At 40.2% G+C, this 19,348-nt stretch overlaps 1 protein-coding gene across 1 annotated transcript in view; it reads left to right on the top strand.

Moving 5' to 3' along the window:
* Nucleotides 1-19,348, top strand: part of galnt10 (UDP-N-acetyl-alpha-D-galactosamine:polypeptide N-acetylgalactosaminyltransferase 10 (GalNAc-T10)) — a 126,211-nt gene that overhangs the window by 47,046 nt on the left and 59,817 nt on the right. Inside the window, exon 4 of the mRNA XM_085364724.1 lies at nt 1,827-1,993. Coding sequence (XP_085220850.1) covers nt 1,827-1,993 — 167 coding nt within the window. The remainder of the gene's footprint in view (nt 1-1,826; nt 1,994-19,348) is intronic.

Genomic DNA, 19,348 nt, shown 5'->3' with positions numbered 1-19,348 from the left:
GAGGGAGATTATCAGTGGTCTTGTATGTCTTCCATTTTCTGATGATTGCTCCCACAGTTGATTTTTTCACACCAAGCTGCTTGCCTATTGTAGATTCACTCTTCCCAGTCTGGTGCAGGTCTACAATACTTTTCCTGGTGTCCTTCGAAAGCTCTTTGGTCTTGGCCATGGCGGAGTTTGGAGTCTGACTGTTTGAGGCTGTGGACAGGTGTCTTTTATACAGATGATGAGTTCAAACAGGTGCCATTCATACAGGTAACGAGTGGGGGACAGAAAAGCTTCTTACAGAAGACGTTACAGGTCTGTGAGAGCCAGAGATTTTCCTTGTTTGAGGTGACCAAATACTTATTTTCCACCCTAATTTACGAATAAATTCTTTACAAATCCTACCATGTGAATTCATGGATTGTTTTTTCACATTCTGTCTGTCACAGTTGACGTGTACCTCTGGTGCAAATTACTGACCTCTGTCATCATTTTAAGTGGGGGAACTTGCACAATCGGTGGCTGACTAAATACTTTTTTGCCCCACTGTATATCTCCAGTCCATCTGCAATTTATTTAGGTTACACTTCATCGAGCAGGTTGAAAAGGAATAAAGCTATTTTTGCAACTTTTTTGGTCATTAAAAATATTAAAAGATTATTAGGAAAAATGTGCAAATCTTCCTCCTAACTTCTAAAAATAAAGATTTCTTCCTCTTCTTGTAACACAACAGCTCATTGAATGTCCTTGAATGTTAGACTGTAGCTCAACAGAATAAGACATCTGAAAATGTCGTCTTCACAAAAATCAAAAACTGTCCCTGATTTAAATTTGGCCAATCAGTGCTCATAGGTCATGTCATTGTGTGCTTCAAACTTGCACTTGTACACAGAAAGTATTTAAACTGTTAATCTGTTTTAAGCTGGCCTTTTCAAGTCAAGGACCTTCACTGGTGATGAGAGCTGGATCTCAAACTCCAATCCAGAGACCAAACAACAGTTTTCAGCTCGCAGCATCCAAGCTTGAAAGCAACGGTCAGGTGACCAGTAACGTGTTTGTTTTTCCAGCGTTCACAGGGTTTTGCTGTGAAACTTGATGTTCAGACTGTCAATGCAGTGTTCTGCTTTAACAAACTGAACTATGGTGTGTATCTACCATAGTGTTTTGGCACAAAGTGGATGGAAAATGCAGGCCATTACTGGTCACACCAACACAGTCGTTGCTCATCAACCATTTGTTCCAAGATTTATCTCCTGTAGATGTATTACCCATGTGAATACTGTAATAGGGACAACTTTGATCAGAACAGACCAATAGTGACCAATTCCAGGGAGCAATCCAAAATTACATTTCTGTTGGGGCCAAACGAAAAGGCCTATAATCCTTTATGGAGTTGGAGGCCTTTGTTATCACGCCTTGAATTATAGCTATTTTTCACTATTGTCTGTCATTTTCTAGATGAGATTTCAGAGTACTACTGAGCATTGGATTGGTTTGTCATTACTGGTACCATCCAGTGTTTACTTGGTGGCAAGGTTCCCTTCTAGGATCCCCCGCCCCCCACCCCTTTGCATGTACTACACAGAAAGCAGAAGGCGGGAACCGCAGTAGCAACAACCGATTTCAGAATACCACTGAGCTTTGGATTGATTTTTCCTAGAAAGAAGTGTGTGTCGAGATTGTTCGTGGTTGTTAGTATTACTAACAGTAATTGGGCATCGAAGTCATCAAACTTTGTCCAGTAGTTAATGAGATACTTCACACTGGCTAAAAATCTATTATTACATATTTCCCTTTTGTCTATTTCCCCTCTTATTTGTGTCTTCCATGTGTTTGTGTAGCTGTAAACACAAGCTGTATGCAGAGAAGCTGCCCAACACCACAATCATCATCCCGTTCCACAACGAGGGCTGGTCGTCGCTGCTCAGGACTGTTCACAGCGTGCTGAATCGCTCTCCCCCACAGCTCATAGCCGAGATCATCCTGGTCGACGACTTCAGCGACAAAGGTACACAGCGCACACACGCTCATCACTACTGAGGAGAAAACACCTGCGTTCGTGTACATACGCACAGTCTGTGTGGCTTGCTACAGATAACTGAACTTTAGGTGAACTATTTCTGCTGTTCTGTCCTCCCCTGCTCCTTTCCATGCACAAACACAAACCACTGAATCATTTGTTTGCTAGTAATGTTGACTGTTGCACAAATACCGAGCTGCTCAGAAGTAAACGTGGCGGCCAGCTTCTGCGGAGGCCCGAAAGTGATCCCAAGACACTCATGCGTATGTATATTATAAACAGACCGGGAGAGAAATGGAGACACTCTCTCTCATAGTGGTGAGTCAGGATTTCAGAAATGTATCTCACTGGGCCTGTCGGCCATTTCTTAACAAGACTAGAGTCTTGTTGCTGAGAGCCTTGCCTAAATTCACTTCTGAGCATTTGGTTGGTTGTTCTTGCCAGTATGGTCAGTAAAAGTACAATAAAATAAGAAACATAATGCATACTGCAGAAATCTTATTTGTAACCCATTCAGTATAATTCCAAGAATATTATTTCTATCTGCAGTAGTAATACTTGGGGTCAAGGCTGTTTTCTAGGTCCTTCCTATTAAGCTGGGCCATATCATACCGTTCATGGTAATACCGGTATAATGTTGGGCAACGATAAGAAAATGAAATATCGCGCTAGAATATGGGTAAAACGCACATGCGCAGTGCCTATGTTTTCATACGCACATAGCGGCGACGGAGAATGAGAAGAGCGAAAGCGGATTGGTTTGTAAAAATGCTGCAACTTCAGTGGTGTGGAACTGGTTTGGCTTTCGTCCGTCAGATACACAACAAAACACTATCTTTGGTAGAGCATGCTAGCGGGCCGTCGTTATTACTGTTTTTTGGAAAATACGGCACACTTAAAATCAATCCTTTGATTTTTCTGAAAGTCGACAGTGCCCCTTATAATCCTGTGTGCCTTATGTATGAATTCTGGTTGTGTTTACTGACCTCGAAACGATTTTATGTACACGGCGCTCGAAAATCTGTCAAATGTTTCAGTACGACTTTGCTGAGCTACGAAGCCGCACCGCTTGATGGATTGTCGGAGCATTACAGCTATCGTAGGCAGGCGCCTCGCGGAGTGATACGTACTGTGCTTCAACATAATGTTACTGTATTGTGTGTATAACCTCTTTTTAGGTTTTGTGGATATTATACATGGTTATGCTGAGGATGTGTCGGCCAGTTTCCACTGGAAATGCCTTTTAGTTAAACTGTCAGCAAGGAATTTGCATTTGCACTGTTAAATTTTTATATAACTTTAATGCAGATAAAAAACAGCTGCTTGTTTAAGTGAAAATGCATTGATGTTTTTTTTTCCCCTAATAAAGTTGTGGAGTTGTAAAGTATTTTGTCTAGTGTCAATTATATCGTCAGTTATATCGTTATCACAAATTTTCAAATGTAAATCGTGATAAATATTTTTGGTCATATCGCCCTGCTCTACTTCCTATCCTCGTTTCAACTTACTTTACGCAGGCAGCTGTAGCAAAAACCCAACACAGACCACTTAGAACAGCTATGATACTGAATAAGGCAGAAACAGCAGGAAAGGGACAGCTGGGTTTCAAAGAGGCTTGCAGTGGCGCAGCAACTTAGAGGAGTTGGTGTGGTTCAGCTAATTTGGTGGTGGCCCAAACTAATATTACACTTGGTTATATTAAATGCAAGTCCTAACCAAGCTCTATGTGCGAGCTCGTAACATCAGCTGAGCTTTTTTGTATCATTGTAATAATGCCAGGGCAAATGCTAGATGTTTGTCATGGCTGTTTGTGTATTTTCCTTCTAAAATCGACACCGTGGGTTAGTTTTCAAAACAAAGCCTAAAGCTTCCCTGTCTGCATAAAAAGAATTTATATTGTTAATGTGTTCGGAGCTGCTGCCTGCAGCCGTCTCTGAACAGATGCTGATGATGAGGGGGTTCTGTGGCCCGGCTAGTGTTAGCGAGGTTAGCAGCAGAATAATCTACTTTCTGGTGTGAACCGGTATTCTCACACAGACAGCTTAATCAGTTTGAACTCTGGAATTAATGTACAGCTTTGAACCCTTACATAATAAATCGGGGGGACAAGTGCAATGTTATCAGCAAGGCCTCGATGGAGGTGAGAACACGATATTAATCACGAAGCCTGCTGCAAAGCCACCGTGTGATGCATAATTTCAGGTTCACTTTTCCAGCTCCTTAGATATTAAATAATTTATGGAGAAAGAAGAAGAAGAAACTGGCATGAAGGAGGATTTTTACTCGACTTTCAGAGGTGAACTGCTCTTGTCGGTTGTTAAGGAGACAGGTAACCGCTCACATTTTATCAAACCCTGTCACTTTCTTTCAGGCTGATTAACAATCTCCGTGCTCCATGGCAGCAGGCTAGCCCGCAGAGTTACTGATGGCCTGTTATATTAATTGGCGCTGTTTTGTTTTGGTGCCTCACTGCTGACATGAGGAAGATAAACAATTGATGAGATGTTTTTGTCAGTGCAGTTATATTTTCTGAGGTGCTAATTAGTACCAGGTTTATATGTTGTGTAATTATAGCCTTGTTGCAGAGCGGCGTTTCAGGAACAGCCTCTTCTCTCCTTTTAATATCATAATTAATGCAACTATTCCTGTTTGACTTAGAGGATACCTGATGATTTATATTATCTCTGTGCTTGCTGTGCTCAGCTTTGTGTTGTATTGACGCAACAGAACTTTTCTCTTTGGGTTCAGGAAAGTTTTAAGTGGATTGTGAACTTCTGCTCATTTCAAGCTAATTTAACTTCTTGTGATGTTATTTTTAGATGTTAAAAGTGTAAGAATCTTAAAATAGATTAAATTAAATGTGAAATTAGAGTACTGTTGTTCCCAGTTTACATAAATTGCAATTTTGTAATGTGCGTGTAGGTGTGTGTCAGCTTCAGATCAGTTCTTGTGCTCAAAAGTTAGAATTCAAAAGACTATTATTGGAACCGAACATCATGTTTAATGAATATGCAGATGAAAGATGTAGCTCTAAAGTTATATACTCGATTAAATCCTCCCCTGAAAATCATTTTCTTGCGTCTTTTGAAGATAACATTGTTTATTTAAGTTTAATGTGTTGCTATAGATTTTCACTTTCTTTGGTCAACCAAAAAGGAAAGGGAAGCGGTTGCTGGAGCTGTACGTGGAAGTCATCATTATTGTAAATACTAAGAAGGGAGTTTTGGGTAGGAGATTTTCTTTTTTTTTTTTTTTTCTTTTTTTCTTTTTCTTTTTTTATTCTAATGCATTATTTTAAAAAATGGGACCAGACATTGACTTAAGATACTTAAAAACAAGTCGAATTAGTACAAGCACTGTGACAGGTTAGTGAGAGTGAGGGTTATTGCTTTGTAACAGAAGGCTGCAAAAGGAGGTGGGAAAGAAGGATGATGAAAGTTGAGGGGAAAAAAGGCACTAGGAAGAGATACTTAAAAAAAAAAAAAAAAAAAAAAAAAAAAGATTATAACTGTCAATATTTTAATCGTTAAACTGTGGCTGCCTTGTTGGGATGCATAGGTGTAAGATGCGTTACTTACAGGTCTTTTTGGTAATTTGTCAAACTGTGGCACTCTGGTTTGGGGCATCTTTGAAAATTTTGAAGTTATTCCTGACGTGACTTTTTGTTTTGTTTTTTTTGTGTTTTTTTTTTGGGGGGGGGGGTTGGTAGCATCAGAGAATCCTAAATAATGTAGATGTCCAATGAATAATGCCGAATTATTGTTTCTTAATTCATCAGCTGTTTTGAATTTGTGTGGTAATGCATGTATTGTGAAAAGAATAGATAAATTTACATATTTGAGTCCCGGTTTGGTTGAAGCTTTAAAACATTCAGGTCACTCAGTACTCCAAATCATTATTATTGCAGCTGGTCCACCACTGTAATTCTGCCTCTAGATGACAAATAAACAAGCACGTTTTTGTTTTGTGATTCTGAGAAACTGACAAATTAAATCTGTCTCATGCAGTGTTGTAAAGTTTCAAAATCCACTCTTTCCTTGTGCTCCTTCTAATTTGAGGGTTTGAACTTCTTCACTCCAGCTATGGAAGAACTGTGAAATCTAATACAAGCTTATTGTAGGTTATTTCTTTTCTTTTTTTTGAGTGACTCAGTCAGTTATACTTTTTTGTATATTGACTGATTGCAAAGCACAGCCTGCCTCCTAACACAAAGAACAAAGCCACACAGAATAATTGACTGTGGCTGCTGAGCATTCACACCTATAGATGATTTCAGGAATACCTTAATGGGTTCTGATGCCTAGTGGTATTTAGTTGAAAGAGACTTGAATATCCACAAGTAATCTGAAGAGAAATAAATCAGTGTCATTATAAAATGAAGCCCAGAGGACGATCAATGATGAGACCTAGAAGTGTGACAATAATGTGGCTTTATAGTGTGAATTATCTAACTGAGTATTGCAAAGGTTGTTGTGATGACTCATGCCTATGACCACACAAAGGTCACTGTTCAGTTGTTTTTGCAGTACCATATGGCATTTCCAGGTGTCAACATTTTATAAAAAAAAGAAAAAAAAAAGCAGACTTTATTTACCCTCTAATATGTTAAAGAAGTTTTATTCTGAGCATATTATCATAAAAAATTCAAATAAAATTGAAGGAAGAAACTGGGTAAATGGAAATGTGCACAATTTCTGATGATTTGGTAAGATTTTATTTTTATAATTTCTTACTGTTAAAAAAAAAAAAAAAAAGTTAGACTAGACTCTGTATTGTCATCATACATATACAACCAAATTGTGGAATATTAAATACAATCTTTGTAGTATCTTCAGTTCTCAACTGTGTTCAATCCAGGATCATTCATGAATTTTAACCAATGGGAGATGAAGTGAGGATAATGTCATAGCAATACCAAAAACAGAAAAAACACTTATTACATTACATTTTTGTAATACCATTTACAGGTGTGGATTCAAACGGTAAACTTTTAGATTTTTGTATGTTAAAGCAATTAATAACTTCATAAGTGAGTTATGCCACTACTGGGCAAGTAAAGTACTGTAATGTACATAAACAACGTCTTAGTATATAGAAAATAATGTCGTATAATATAGAATGAATGGTTTACGGTATAGCTGTAGCTGTATATACATAATTTCTCCATAGGCATCAGTATTTACAGTGTTTAGATGTGTTAAAATGCGCTACGTTGTTGTCAAAATGTCCTATAATTGTACAACAGTTTGTTACAGTGCAGTAAAAATGCAGAAAATCTATTTCCAGAGTTAATTTATTGTGTTTAAAAAAACACCACTTAAATAAGTAGTGTTGGGGAGACACAGTCTAAAGTTCTATATACAAGAGAAGTGCACTGTGGTAACCTCGTATTGTACATTTTGCTTGTACAGGCAGCAGTTCAATAAAGCTGGGACTGTGACTTGAAGCTTCTCAAAACCAGCAAAGACTGCTCCTCCCAAACTGAATAAGCAATGTAACATTCACAGATGTTTCTTTTTTCAGTTTATCAGGCGCAAAAAAACACATACTGAGTGAATCAGTTATTACAGAGACAGCACACTGGGATAGATGGGGTATGATTACAGTGGTGTCCTCAGGCAACCGAACAAAAGTGCACAAGAACATAAATTCAGTTCCACTGCAAAGCAGACATGGGCGTTTATCAAGAGGTTGATGTGCAAATTTATGCATCGCTCTGTGATGAAATGGGAAATAATTATAATGGGGGGGAAAGGGGAATTTAATTTGGATGAGATGGAGGATGGAGAGATATGGATAAACTCATCAGAACAAGCTGGAGGAGAGAACTTCTGTTGTAGCTCTGAACTAGAACACATCAAAGTGGATTATAAAATAAGAGCACTTTTTATTTTTTATTTTTTTTGGTTTCCCACATTATTTATTATGCTCATGCATTTATGTCTTCATTTCTAAATGCCAAATAATGTTACAAAAAGTCATGAATATATCTGAGCAGTTCAGCAGGCCATCAGTTACCATGGCAGCTTGAGGTGATCATTTATTATTTAGTATTTAGTATTTATTTATTTATTGTCATTGTCAAGAACAATGAAATTGCGTTTGGGGCTTCCATACAACCCAAAAAAAAGAAGAAAATAATAAATACCCCTTAAAACCCAAGTGTACATATTTAACCCAGTGTGACTCCAATGCAATAAGACAATCCTTAGCAATAATGTTCGTAGAAATTCAGACAAAGACCTGAGAAACATGACAAAATACAACAATGCAACCCATTCAATATTATTGTACTGTGAGATATGATATCAGATATGATAGTTATCTATTTAAGAAAGAGGGGGGGGGGGGGGCAGGAGGGGGAAGAGAATAAAGATATGATGCACCAATGCAGACCAGTTCATTGCTATTAAGAAGTTGGATATGGTTATTGTCCGTGAGAGGGGGGCAGAGAGTTCAGGAAGAAAAGTTTTTTTTTTGTTCAAACTATAGAAGGGGTGTCAGGTCCCTATGCTGTAATCCAGGTAAGAACATCCCAGGTTGATTCTGCTCATCTGAACACAACATATTTATCACGCAGTTGATAAAAACACTGCAGTCAGATGAGCAAAATCATCTTTGTGTCTATAATCATGTAAATTTCTACTGATGTTAGCATTTGATTGTAAAATTGAATTCAAACTGCCAATAATAGCTTGTTGATCTTCAGGGGTTTAGGTTTGGGATATTACAGGTTGTGCTGTGCTTGTGTCACCTTGTTAGCGGGCTAGCGGCTGAAAATGTTTTACATTTCTTTCTTTCTCTTGTCTTTCACTGCTGTGGTCACCTACTTCCCCACTCACCTACAAACAACACCCTCTATTTCTCCATATTTTCACAACACGATCACGCAAACACATCAGCTCAACGGCAGCACATTCACAACAGCCTCACAGCACGCACAGTCTTGCAGGACACATAAGCAAGCCACGCTTGTTCATATTAGTGAATATTCACACACATAGTCAGACTTATGGAGTCTCTCACCACACTTCTTTTTCTCTTTCTATTTATAAACAAGGGATGTTTCCATATTCTCTCCACCTGTCTAAACGAAACACCCAGCATACATCATTAGACATACACGCACAATTAAGGGCATGCTGAGGTTTGTCACATGGAATGTAAATGGAGCTGGCACCAGAGGAAAGAGGTTAAAAATATTTAACCAGCTTAAAAAACTACAGGCAGATGTTGTTTTATTACAAGAAACTCACAAACCTGTCACAGGTTTAAATGAACTTAAAACACCTGAGTTTCCTAACGTGTTTGCAGCCGGTTATAATTCTAGACAACGGGGAGTAGCAATTTTAATACATAAAAATGTTAATTTTACAGTACTCGATACAGTTATAGATCCAGAGGGTAGATTTCTAATTATTAAACTATCAATATTGAACAAAAAACTATGTATTGTTAGTATATATGGTCCAAATGTTGATGAACCCTCATTCTTCCACGGTTTTTTTAGTGCACTCTCTGAACACCTTGATTGCACACTCATTCTTGGCGGTGACCTCAACCTTGGACTAAATGAAGAAATGGATAGGCTCAACACAACAGGAACTCAGCGTAATTGGCAGTCCACAAATATAATCAAACAGTATATGAACGACTTTGGTCTTTGCGATGCATGGCGCTCTCTTCACCCCACCAGTAAGGAATATACTTTTTTCTCGCATGTTCATCACTCTTACTCTCGTCTGGATTATTTTTTGGTCAGCAGCTCACTGCTGTGTGACATTTCAGACACTGAGATTCATCCTATAGCTGTCAGCGATCATGCTCCTGTATCTTTAACACTAATGCACAAGAATAATACTACGCCAAGTAAAAACTGGAGATTTAATATATCACTACTTAAAGATGAAGACTTTATTAAATACTTTAAAAAGGAATGGACTTCATATTTAGACTTTAATGACACTCCCGGAATATCTGCTTCTGTTCTATGGGAAGCAGGGAAAGCTGTGATGAGAGGTAAAATAATTTCTTTCTCATCACACAAAAAGAAAGAAGAAAACAAAAATATTCAGGAATTAGAAAAAAACATCAAATCACTAGAAGAAGCCTACGCGTCCCACCAAGATCAGGAAACATTGAACAAAATATGCAAAACAAAACTAGAATTAAATGAAACTATTAATAAAAAAACACAATTCCTTATACAAAGACTTCGCTTGCAGAATTTTGAACACAGTAACAAATCAGGTCGATTTCTAGCTAACCAGCTAAAAATAAATAAAGAAAAAATAACTATATGTGCTGCTAAAGATTTATCGGGGAACACAATATATGATCCTGGAAGAATAAACAACATTTTTAGGGATTTCTATGAAACTTTATACTCACCACAAATAAACCCATCTAAAAATGAAATTGATCTGTTTCTTGACAACGTAACTCTTCCAAAATTACTAGACAGTCAAGCAATGGAACTGGATTCGCCACTGACGCCAAGTGAACTCCAGGAAGCCCTGATAAGTATGCCCAATAATAAGGCTCCAGGTCCAGACGGCTTCCCTGCAGAATTCTACAAAGAATTCTGGACAATTTTGGCACCAGTATTCCACAGCATGTTGCAGGAAATCGAGGAAAAGGGCAGACTACCACCAAATATGAATTCTGCCAACATTAGTCTCCTGCTAAAACCAGGCAAAGACCCTTTATTTCCCTCAAGCTATCGTCCAATTTCTCTTTTAAATGTAGACCTTAAAATAATTTGCAAAGCTCTCTCAAAGAGATTAGAGAAAATGACCCCCCTCTTAATTCATCCTGACCAAACTGGTTTCATAAAAGGTCGGCACTCCTCAACAAACACTCGTAGATTACTTAATTTAATAGACTACTCATACGATAAAAACATCGAAACCATAATATTATCTCTAGATGCAGAAAAAGCATTTGACAGAGTTAATTGGAAATTTTTATTCGCAACTTTACACAAATTTGGTTTTGGAAACTCTTTCATAAACTGGATAAGAATATTATACAATTCCCCAACGGCTCGTATCAGAACAAATGACCAGACATCCTCCAGCTTCTGTCTCCTGAGGGGCACCAGACAGGGATGCCCACTCTCCCCTTCACTTTTTGCAATTTTTATCGAACCTCTAGCAGCAGCATTTAGACAGGCTACAACAATTAAGGGCATAAAATGTAAGAACATAGAACATAAAATCAGTCTCTATGCGGATGATGTGTTGCTTTTTCTGCAAAACACACAAACCAACCTCTCTGAGGTAATTACTTTAATAAACTGGTTTTCAAGAGTTTCAGATTATTCAATTAACTGGCCAAAATCTACAGTTCTCCCCATTAACTGCTCCTTCCATAATTCTTCCTCTGCCCCACTGCAATCCGGAAATATTAAATATTTAGGTATTAATGTCTCTCCTAAGCTTTCAGACTTAACTAAACTAAACCACATCCCACTTCTAAAGAAAGTAGAAGGCGATCTGACTAGATGGCAATCTTTACCCATATCACTCATGGGAAGGGTCGCCACTATAAAAATGATGATCTTGCCAAAAATAAATTACTTATTTTTGATGATCCCTAACAAACCATCACAAGATTGGTTCAGATCTCTGGATTCATATATTTCCAAATTCCTTTGGAAAGATAAACCCCCGCGTATCAGCTTAAAAACGCTACAAAGAACCAAGGATAGAGGAGGATTAGATCTGCCTAATTTTCACCAATACTTCTTAGCCAACAGGCTTCAGTTCATCTCAGAATGGTTAAAACATACCTTCTTAGTTGAGCCCTGGCTAGATGTTGAACAGGCACTATGCAAGGATCTAGAGATTTCAGACCTACCATTTATTAGCTCAAACATCAAAAGACATGAATGCTTTAAAAGTATCAACATCAGCTTTTCTCTAACAGCATGGTGGGAGTTTCTAAAAATAACGGAGTCTTCATTAATCCCATGCAAACGTACACCTATCTGGAATAACCCTGACATATTACAAAACAATAATATGATTAATTTCCCAGAATGGAGTTGTAAAGGAATTAAATACTTAGAACATATATTAGAGGGAACAGAATTTATTCCATTTGACAGACTAGTTGAACAATATGGGATCAACAAGACAAGGTTTTTAGAATATCAACAAATTAAATCCATAGTAAAAAAGAAATTTAACCTCAGTCAAGTTGAATTACAAACACCACTAAGTGCGGCACATTTTCTTACTCTTAAATCCCCCAAATTATTATCTAAAATATACAGAACACTTTCTAAATTAGATGAATCAATATCCCTTCCTACTGCAAAGTGGGAAGCAGATTTATCAGTCAACCTAGACCAAAACTTCTGGTCTCAGATTTGCTTAAAAACTTTTAAATTAATTAAAAATCCCAGTCTGCAATTAATACAATACAAAATACTTCATAGAGTGCACTATACAGGTCATCGGATGTTCAAGATGGGCTTTACATCTTCCAACAACTGCTCACACTGTCAAGGCAATACACCAGACAATTACATCCACGCTCTTTGGTTCTGTCCACCAGTGCAAAAGTTTTGGCGCGAGATATGTGAAGACTTATCAAAGTGTCTGAAATGTAACATTCCAACTTCCCCTTTAGTATGTCTACTGGGCAGCTTAGATAATGTCACTTCAGAAAAGAATATAGCCCATATGATCTTCACTGCCCTATGCATAGCCAAGAAAACAGTCCTCATGAACTGGAAAAATAAAAATAATCTTAATTCTAACCAATATAGAAATTATCTATTAGATTACATTAGTCTTGACACAGCCTCTGCCACCACATTAGATCAATTGCTCTGGGCCCCTTTTATCAGCTCCATCACCTAGTGGGGGTGGGGGGTCATAGTTTGGTCCCGCCTTCACTGTTGTGATTGGTGAGGGGGTAGGGACAGGCTTAGGGCGTCGGGGGGTTCCCCGGAGGCATCTTCCTTGGGGGGCTCAACCGGGGTAGCGGTCACGTCCGGTTGGGGGCTCTGTTGGCTCTCAGGTGACTGTTTCCTCGCGGCTGCGTGCAGCGGGGCTAGGGGAGGGTCTGTGCTGACGGACGTGGGTTACTGACCTGGCAACCTGGCTGCCCCTGGGTGGGTCCGGGATGGGCGTGAGGTTCTGGGGGCGCTCCGTCTCTGGGCTGGGGCCCGGGCCGGGCCTCGGGGTCTTGGGTCCTGGTTGGTGTGTTGCCGGGGTTGTGGGCGGGTGGGTGCATGGGGGCCCGGCCCTGGAGCAGGGTGCCGCCGGTGCGTCGAGCCGCCTGGGGGGCTCTTCAACTGGTGGGGGGGATGGTCACATCTTGCAGGAGCTTTCTTCTCTTCAGGAACTCTCTGCAGGAGGGGGAGATACAGGAGAGGTGGAGGAAGATCTCAGCCTGGGCGTTTACCGTCTTATGTAGTCTGGAAGATGAGTGGATGGTGGGGTGGGTGCAGTTTTCTCTGTGGTGGGGTTGGGTGGACTGTCCAGGGCTCTGTGGAGCCGGAGGGCGCTACTGCACTGGGCCCCGGTCTGATGGGCCTGGGCCCCCCTTCCCTGGCGGGTCGCGGAGGGTGGGAGTGCCTACTGGGGTCAGCGGGGGAGCTGGCCCCAGGGAGGGGTTACCTGCCCCTCCCTTCCTTCCCTCCCCATCTCCAGCTGCCTCCCTCTTCCCGCTCCTCCACAACCACCCACACATGCAGGGCCTTGGAGTGGGGGTATGTCACCAGGGTGCAGAGGAGGCTACCCCCCCCCCCCCCCCCCCCCCTGTCCCCTTCTGGCTGCCTCTGCCTCAATTTTATCCCACAACTTAGACATTCACATTATTCACACTCTCATTACACATACATATAGGATCTTGGGGGTGGGCACAATCACGGAGTCCAAATTACCATCAGGGTGTACACCTCACACCTGACGTCGTTGCCCACCTCTCAATTTTAAATACACTTAGTCATTGAGGGCTAGCAGGAGGGACTATGCGCTTACCTGCTGCTCCTTGGCAGGTAGCTCCATGCCCTCCTGGGTTTTAATTGCACCTTAGAACACATATGCATCAACACTACAATGAGCGGGTGGAGGGAGGTTTGGAGTCTTCTCCCACCCCCATTCTCTGCGGCCTGCTGGAGCGGGAGGGCTAGTAGGAGGAGTTGGCCGTCCGACTGCGGTCTGGGGTGTGGGGCCTCCCTGCTGCTGCGGAGTCGGGGTGGTCTGCCTCTCCCCACCGCAGGGAAAAGGGTAACACCACCTGGGTCTGGGTGCAATTCCCCCCTCCAGGGGCAAGGGTACCTAGACCCGGTTTGTAGAGTACGCTTGGGGAGTGTGATTGTGTGTACAGCGTCTCTTTATGTCTGTCTCCACGTTGGTTGAGTGTGGAGTGAGTGCATATGAGAGCATGAGGGTGGGAATGGATGTTTGTGTCTGTGTGTGCCTGTATGTCTGTGTCTATATGTCAGGTTGGGTATCAGACGCCACCTCTCTGGGGACACCTCAGGCCCTCCAAGGTTTGGAGGCCTATCTCCACCCACCACCACTTCCCCTGCCGGTGGCGGACTCCCTCAGGTGTCGGTGTGTTGGTGGTTCTTTGTGTCTGAGGGTGGGCGTCCGGGTACACACCGGCTCACTCCTTGGCGGCCGCTTGTCGGGGCCTGGGGCTCGCTCGGGCCCCTTTGGAGGTGGGGTGCCCCCGGCCTCTCGGCCTGGGGCTCGGTCACTCAGGCACAGCTGGGGGCCGGCGGAGCTCACGGGCGCGTCACTGCAACTCCCCCTGACTTCTGCTCCGCAGCTGCTGGGCGAGCTCTCATCTGGGACTCTCCTCAGCTCTTACTGGAACAGTGGCGCGGCTGCCCCTCTGTTGGTCTTCCATGGTCTCTTGTGTTCTGGGGGCCTCTGGATGTCTGGAGTTTTGATCTCCTCCATACCCGCTTCACACCCTGGAGGGCGGGGCTGTGGCCCCCCCACACTCCCTAGCAGATCATTACATGGAGAAACCCTTGGAATGCAAGCATGCTGATCCACACAGGTATGCACACATGGGTATTCACAGACGCGGACTAAAGCTTTCTTGGCTGCTACCTCAAAGCACACTGTGCGCTGTCTATCTTGCGTGCTGCACAATATCGTTTATTATTTAGTAAATATTGATATCTATGACTAGCTAGTTTATTGTGATGGTGCTTTGTTTTCTCTATTATTATGTTGCTCTTTGTTGTTTGCTGTCTCCTCTGTTTGTTTTTTTTTTTGTTTGTTTTTTTTTTTTTCTCCATACAGGTGACCCAGGAGTTCTTTTTTTTTTTTTTTTTTTTTTCCTCTCTCTTCCCCCCCCTTCTCACAGTCTCTTCTCCCCTTTGGTTTTCTTTCTTTCTCTCCCCCTCTTTCTCTCATTCATTCCCCCTGTCCTATTTATTAAAAAAAAAAAAAAAAAAAAAAGGACAAAGGATGAACTGAAGCTCTGCCATCACGTAATGTCGCATACTGCTGTTTCTGATGTCATTTAAGAAAAAAAAAGAAAGAAAAAAAAAAAGAAAATGTTTTACAGGCATTGCCTGATAAACTTGCATGTGGTGTTGTTCTGTCTTAAGTGGCATCTTCAGTGCAGAAGAATTAGTTATGTATTCATCTTGTGTCTTTTATAAGAAGAAATTACTTAACTTTGAAGCCTTCTTTTAGATTTATTAATCTCATTTTAAGTCTATAGATGTCATCACAAGTACTAAACAAAACAAATTATTCATACTTATTTTTAGCTAATGAGAAAACATTTGTTAATTCCAGACATTGTGTGAACTTGACATCTTAGCAGGGTGAACATTTGTCCACATTGGTTTGTCCTTCTGCAGTGGGAACCAGCTGCACCAAGGACAGCACAGGTAACTTTTAAAATAATCTGCACTCTGAGCACCGTGGGAAATATATATAGACTTCCCACAAAACCCATCTGACCCCTGCCTTGAGTGTTATGATCCTAGACTCATGAACAAGCCTAAGCTACAGGAAAGCTTTTTGCTACTCCTTTGTTCTTTGATTCTCATCGTTACTGTTTACCTTTAAACAAAACAAAAAACTAACTTGCACAACATAATCTCTCTTTAAACCAAAGCCCAATGTAAACCAACCCCACAAAAAAGTAAGCTATTTAGTGTATCCAAAGCCAATGCGGTCAACACAGCCAGACTCCAAAGCAGCAGATTAAAATATACATTTGAAGTTGTCCTTTTAAATGTCATCTTTAATTATGCAACCTGTTTGGGAAAATACAAAAAAAAAGAAACGTTCACACTTTTCTGTACAAAATGTTCGCTGCCAAGTAATGTCTGTGTAAAATCTCTGCTGTAATTTCAAAGTGATGATTGATTTGGCTGTTGCCACCCACCGGCGTGGAAGAAAAATATTACATTTAGCAATATTTGCATCCACATTCATCTGTTTTTCAATACGTTGCACCTTGTCAGGGTAACGTGATCCCTACCTCGCTGTACCCTTCTCACACACGCTCGCCCACGCTTACCTCTGAGCTGCTGGAGAAGTTCATTCAGGCAGAACACTGACTCATAGGTAACACGCAAAACACTGAAACCTGCTGTTTTTGTCTTCTGTCTTCTTTTATCTCCTGTCTTCCCTCCCGTTCTTCTTCTTTTTGCTGTTCTCCTTCTCTGCATTTTCCCTGCATGTCTCTAATCTTTTCTTTGAGTGTTCACGTTTCTGTTTTGTCATTTGTTTTGTCTTATCTTTAGGATAAGACATGTCTGCCCTGTTTCATCTCTTTGACGTCTCATCTTGTTTGTGCTTCTCCTTTCTTACTTTTCAACTGTACCAAAAATAAAAAATAAGATGAGTTAATGTAACTTATTTTAACACAGCTGTTACTAAATTAAATAGTAAAGTTAATCCAGCACAGTATGTGAAATTTGTGTGGCTCATCCTGTGTTTTAAGTCAGCTCTGCTTATTTGCAAGTTTAATGCACTTAATGCTATTTTTTTTAGTTAGTGTGGAATATAGTGCAAACATTAAGGCTGTTCAATATAAGGATATTTATCGGATGATAATATAAAAACATCTATCGTTTCATTTTACGCTATCGTTTGTTTCATGGTGTCGCAAAATAAACTGTTTACGGAAATATTTTTCATCGTTTTGATGGTCATTATAGTGGCTATATTAATTTGTTAAAGTTCTCTCTTATATTTAATATGACAACACTACGGACAGACAAGCAACTGTTTTTACGCGTTGTCGTTAGCAACCACGACGGTAAAACAATGGCGTTGCTCCGCCTTCCGCTTGTTTGTTTTGCAAATAAACCTTTCACAATAAAGCTCAAGATCCTGTTGAGGCTTTTCAAAATAAACTAAATCGTGAAAGAGTATGCGGAGTTTTACGGATGAGAAACAAAAAAGAGGCGTTAGGTGCTAAAAAATAAACCTTAGACTCAAACATTAGAACAGGCTTTCTAGAGCACGCCGTGTAATAAATACTCGCAAAGAAAACGGCGTCCGTTACAACTTATGTCTAAAAATGTATAGCTAAAAGTCTCAACTTTAGGTACACAGCACCCAGCTGAACACACTTCATGCAAGTCGAGCTGCTCAAGATTCACAGAATTTACAGAAAATGTAAAAATTTTGTGATTTATATCGTTATCGGGATGATAGATGTCTTATATTGGGATATGAGATTTTGGTCATATCGCACAGCCCTATTCCACACACTGCAGAAGTACAGTGACACGGTACACAACATAAGTTATTGGGGAAAAAAATACAGTCCCGATCCAAAGTTTAAGACCACTTAAAAGTTTAGGACCACACCTCCAAAAAAAACTCTAGTTCAAGAAGACAAGGCCTTTGTTTTTGAAGCTCTTCAGTCTCAGATTCTGATGGTTATGGGTCTGCAGTCGACACCAGTAACACCCTTAATTTGGGTCGACGATCGTCCAGTGTCTTGACGGACGGCCAATTGGAACCATCAGCGCAGTGCTGGTTACATTTTTTTGGGGGTCTTCCACTTGACTTTTTTTGTTCCATAACCATCAGGATCATTTAAGAAATCCCAAAAACCTGTCTTACTGCATCCCACCTCAGCAGCGATGGCACACATTCAGCAACCCTTTCCCCTTTGCCATCAGAACATCATGACAGTGTGACTACCTGACAGAAAATGACACATTTTTGCACAGATTTGGCCTTTTAAAGGCATGTGGTCTTAAACTTTTGATCAGCTGTGAAACTGCTTGTTTCATTTTAAGTGTTGTTTTCAGTAAATTGCATGCTCAAAAAATGTTTTGTCTCAGTCCCACTTCTTCTTGTTGCATGTTGAAGCTCTACTTTGGAACCTTGTTAAGATCCAACCATGCAAAGTATGAATTTTTTTTTTCTTTTCTTTCATTTTATTTTTGGTGCCATTTTTCAAGTGGGCTTAAACTTTTGATCAGGACTATATGGGAACACACCTACAAAGCTGAGTGTAGGCAACTACGCTCTTCTTTAAATGAAGTTAAATGCACAAATTTAGCTCAAGCTATGACTGCATTATGTGGCTTTGAATCCATTTCAGTGTGGTGGGTTTACATTTTTTTTTTTTTTTTTAGTGGTTTAATATCATATGTTATCTGACTTTGACATTTCTTCATATTTCAATTCTTGGTTATTTCTGTTGACTCTTGCTTGCTTGTTTTATTTGCCCTGACTGTTGCAAAACTTTCCAGCGTCGTTCATTTGTCATCTCACATTAATGCATTGTTGTCCTTTTTATTTACTTTTTTTTTTTTTTTAATTAGTTTTCTTGTGGTCTTTTACCTCACGGCTGTGACATTTTGCAGTTGCAGACAAAGACCAAAACCCGCCAATGGGCAAACTATGTAATGGATCTTATTGGAACACACAAACCTGACATTCAGAGAGTAGTTCCTGTAGTGCTTTTTCCCCTTTTTAGATCTAAACAAACATGTTTCCTGTCTAATTGCTCGATGTTGTCAGTAATGTAGTAACAGCAGTTCTGAGCAGTCTCCCTTTTCAAATGACTTCCTGAAACAGATTCCCTTTGTGAGCTAAATGGAAATAAATTTCTTTGTATCAAGTCTGCTGTGTTGCAGTAAAATCTTGGAGTATTTAGTTAACAAGTAGTTTATAATCACTTTTCATTTGTTTTTTGTTATTTTGAGTATTTTAATTGCTGTATTTTTTTTTTTTTTTACGGTATTTTTTTACTGTTGCCTTCAGCTGCTGTTTCTCAATAATTTTTCAAATTTAGGATAAAACGTTCTTTCATTTTTTTTCTTGCCTTCCTTCCCTCCTTCCATTCCTTTCTCCATCCTTCTGTCTTCCTCATCCATCTTTG

The sequence above is a fragment of the Diplotaxodon limnothrissa genome, linkage group LG10 (genome assembly GCF_057381915.1).
Source record: "Diplotaxodon limnothrissa isolate DT_005_m linkage group LG10, D_limnothrissa_male_GT1.1, whole genome shotgun sequence".
Taxonomy (NCBI): domain Eukaryota; kingdom Metazoa; phylum Chordata; class Actinopteri; order Cichliformes; family Cichlidae; genus Diplotaxodon; species Diplotaxodon limnothrissa.
Note: the sequence above shows the minus strand (reverse complement) of the source record. Positions and strands in the feature narration are given on the sequence as shown.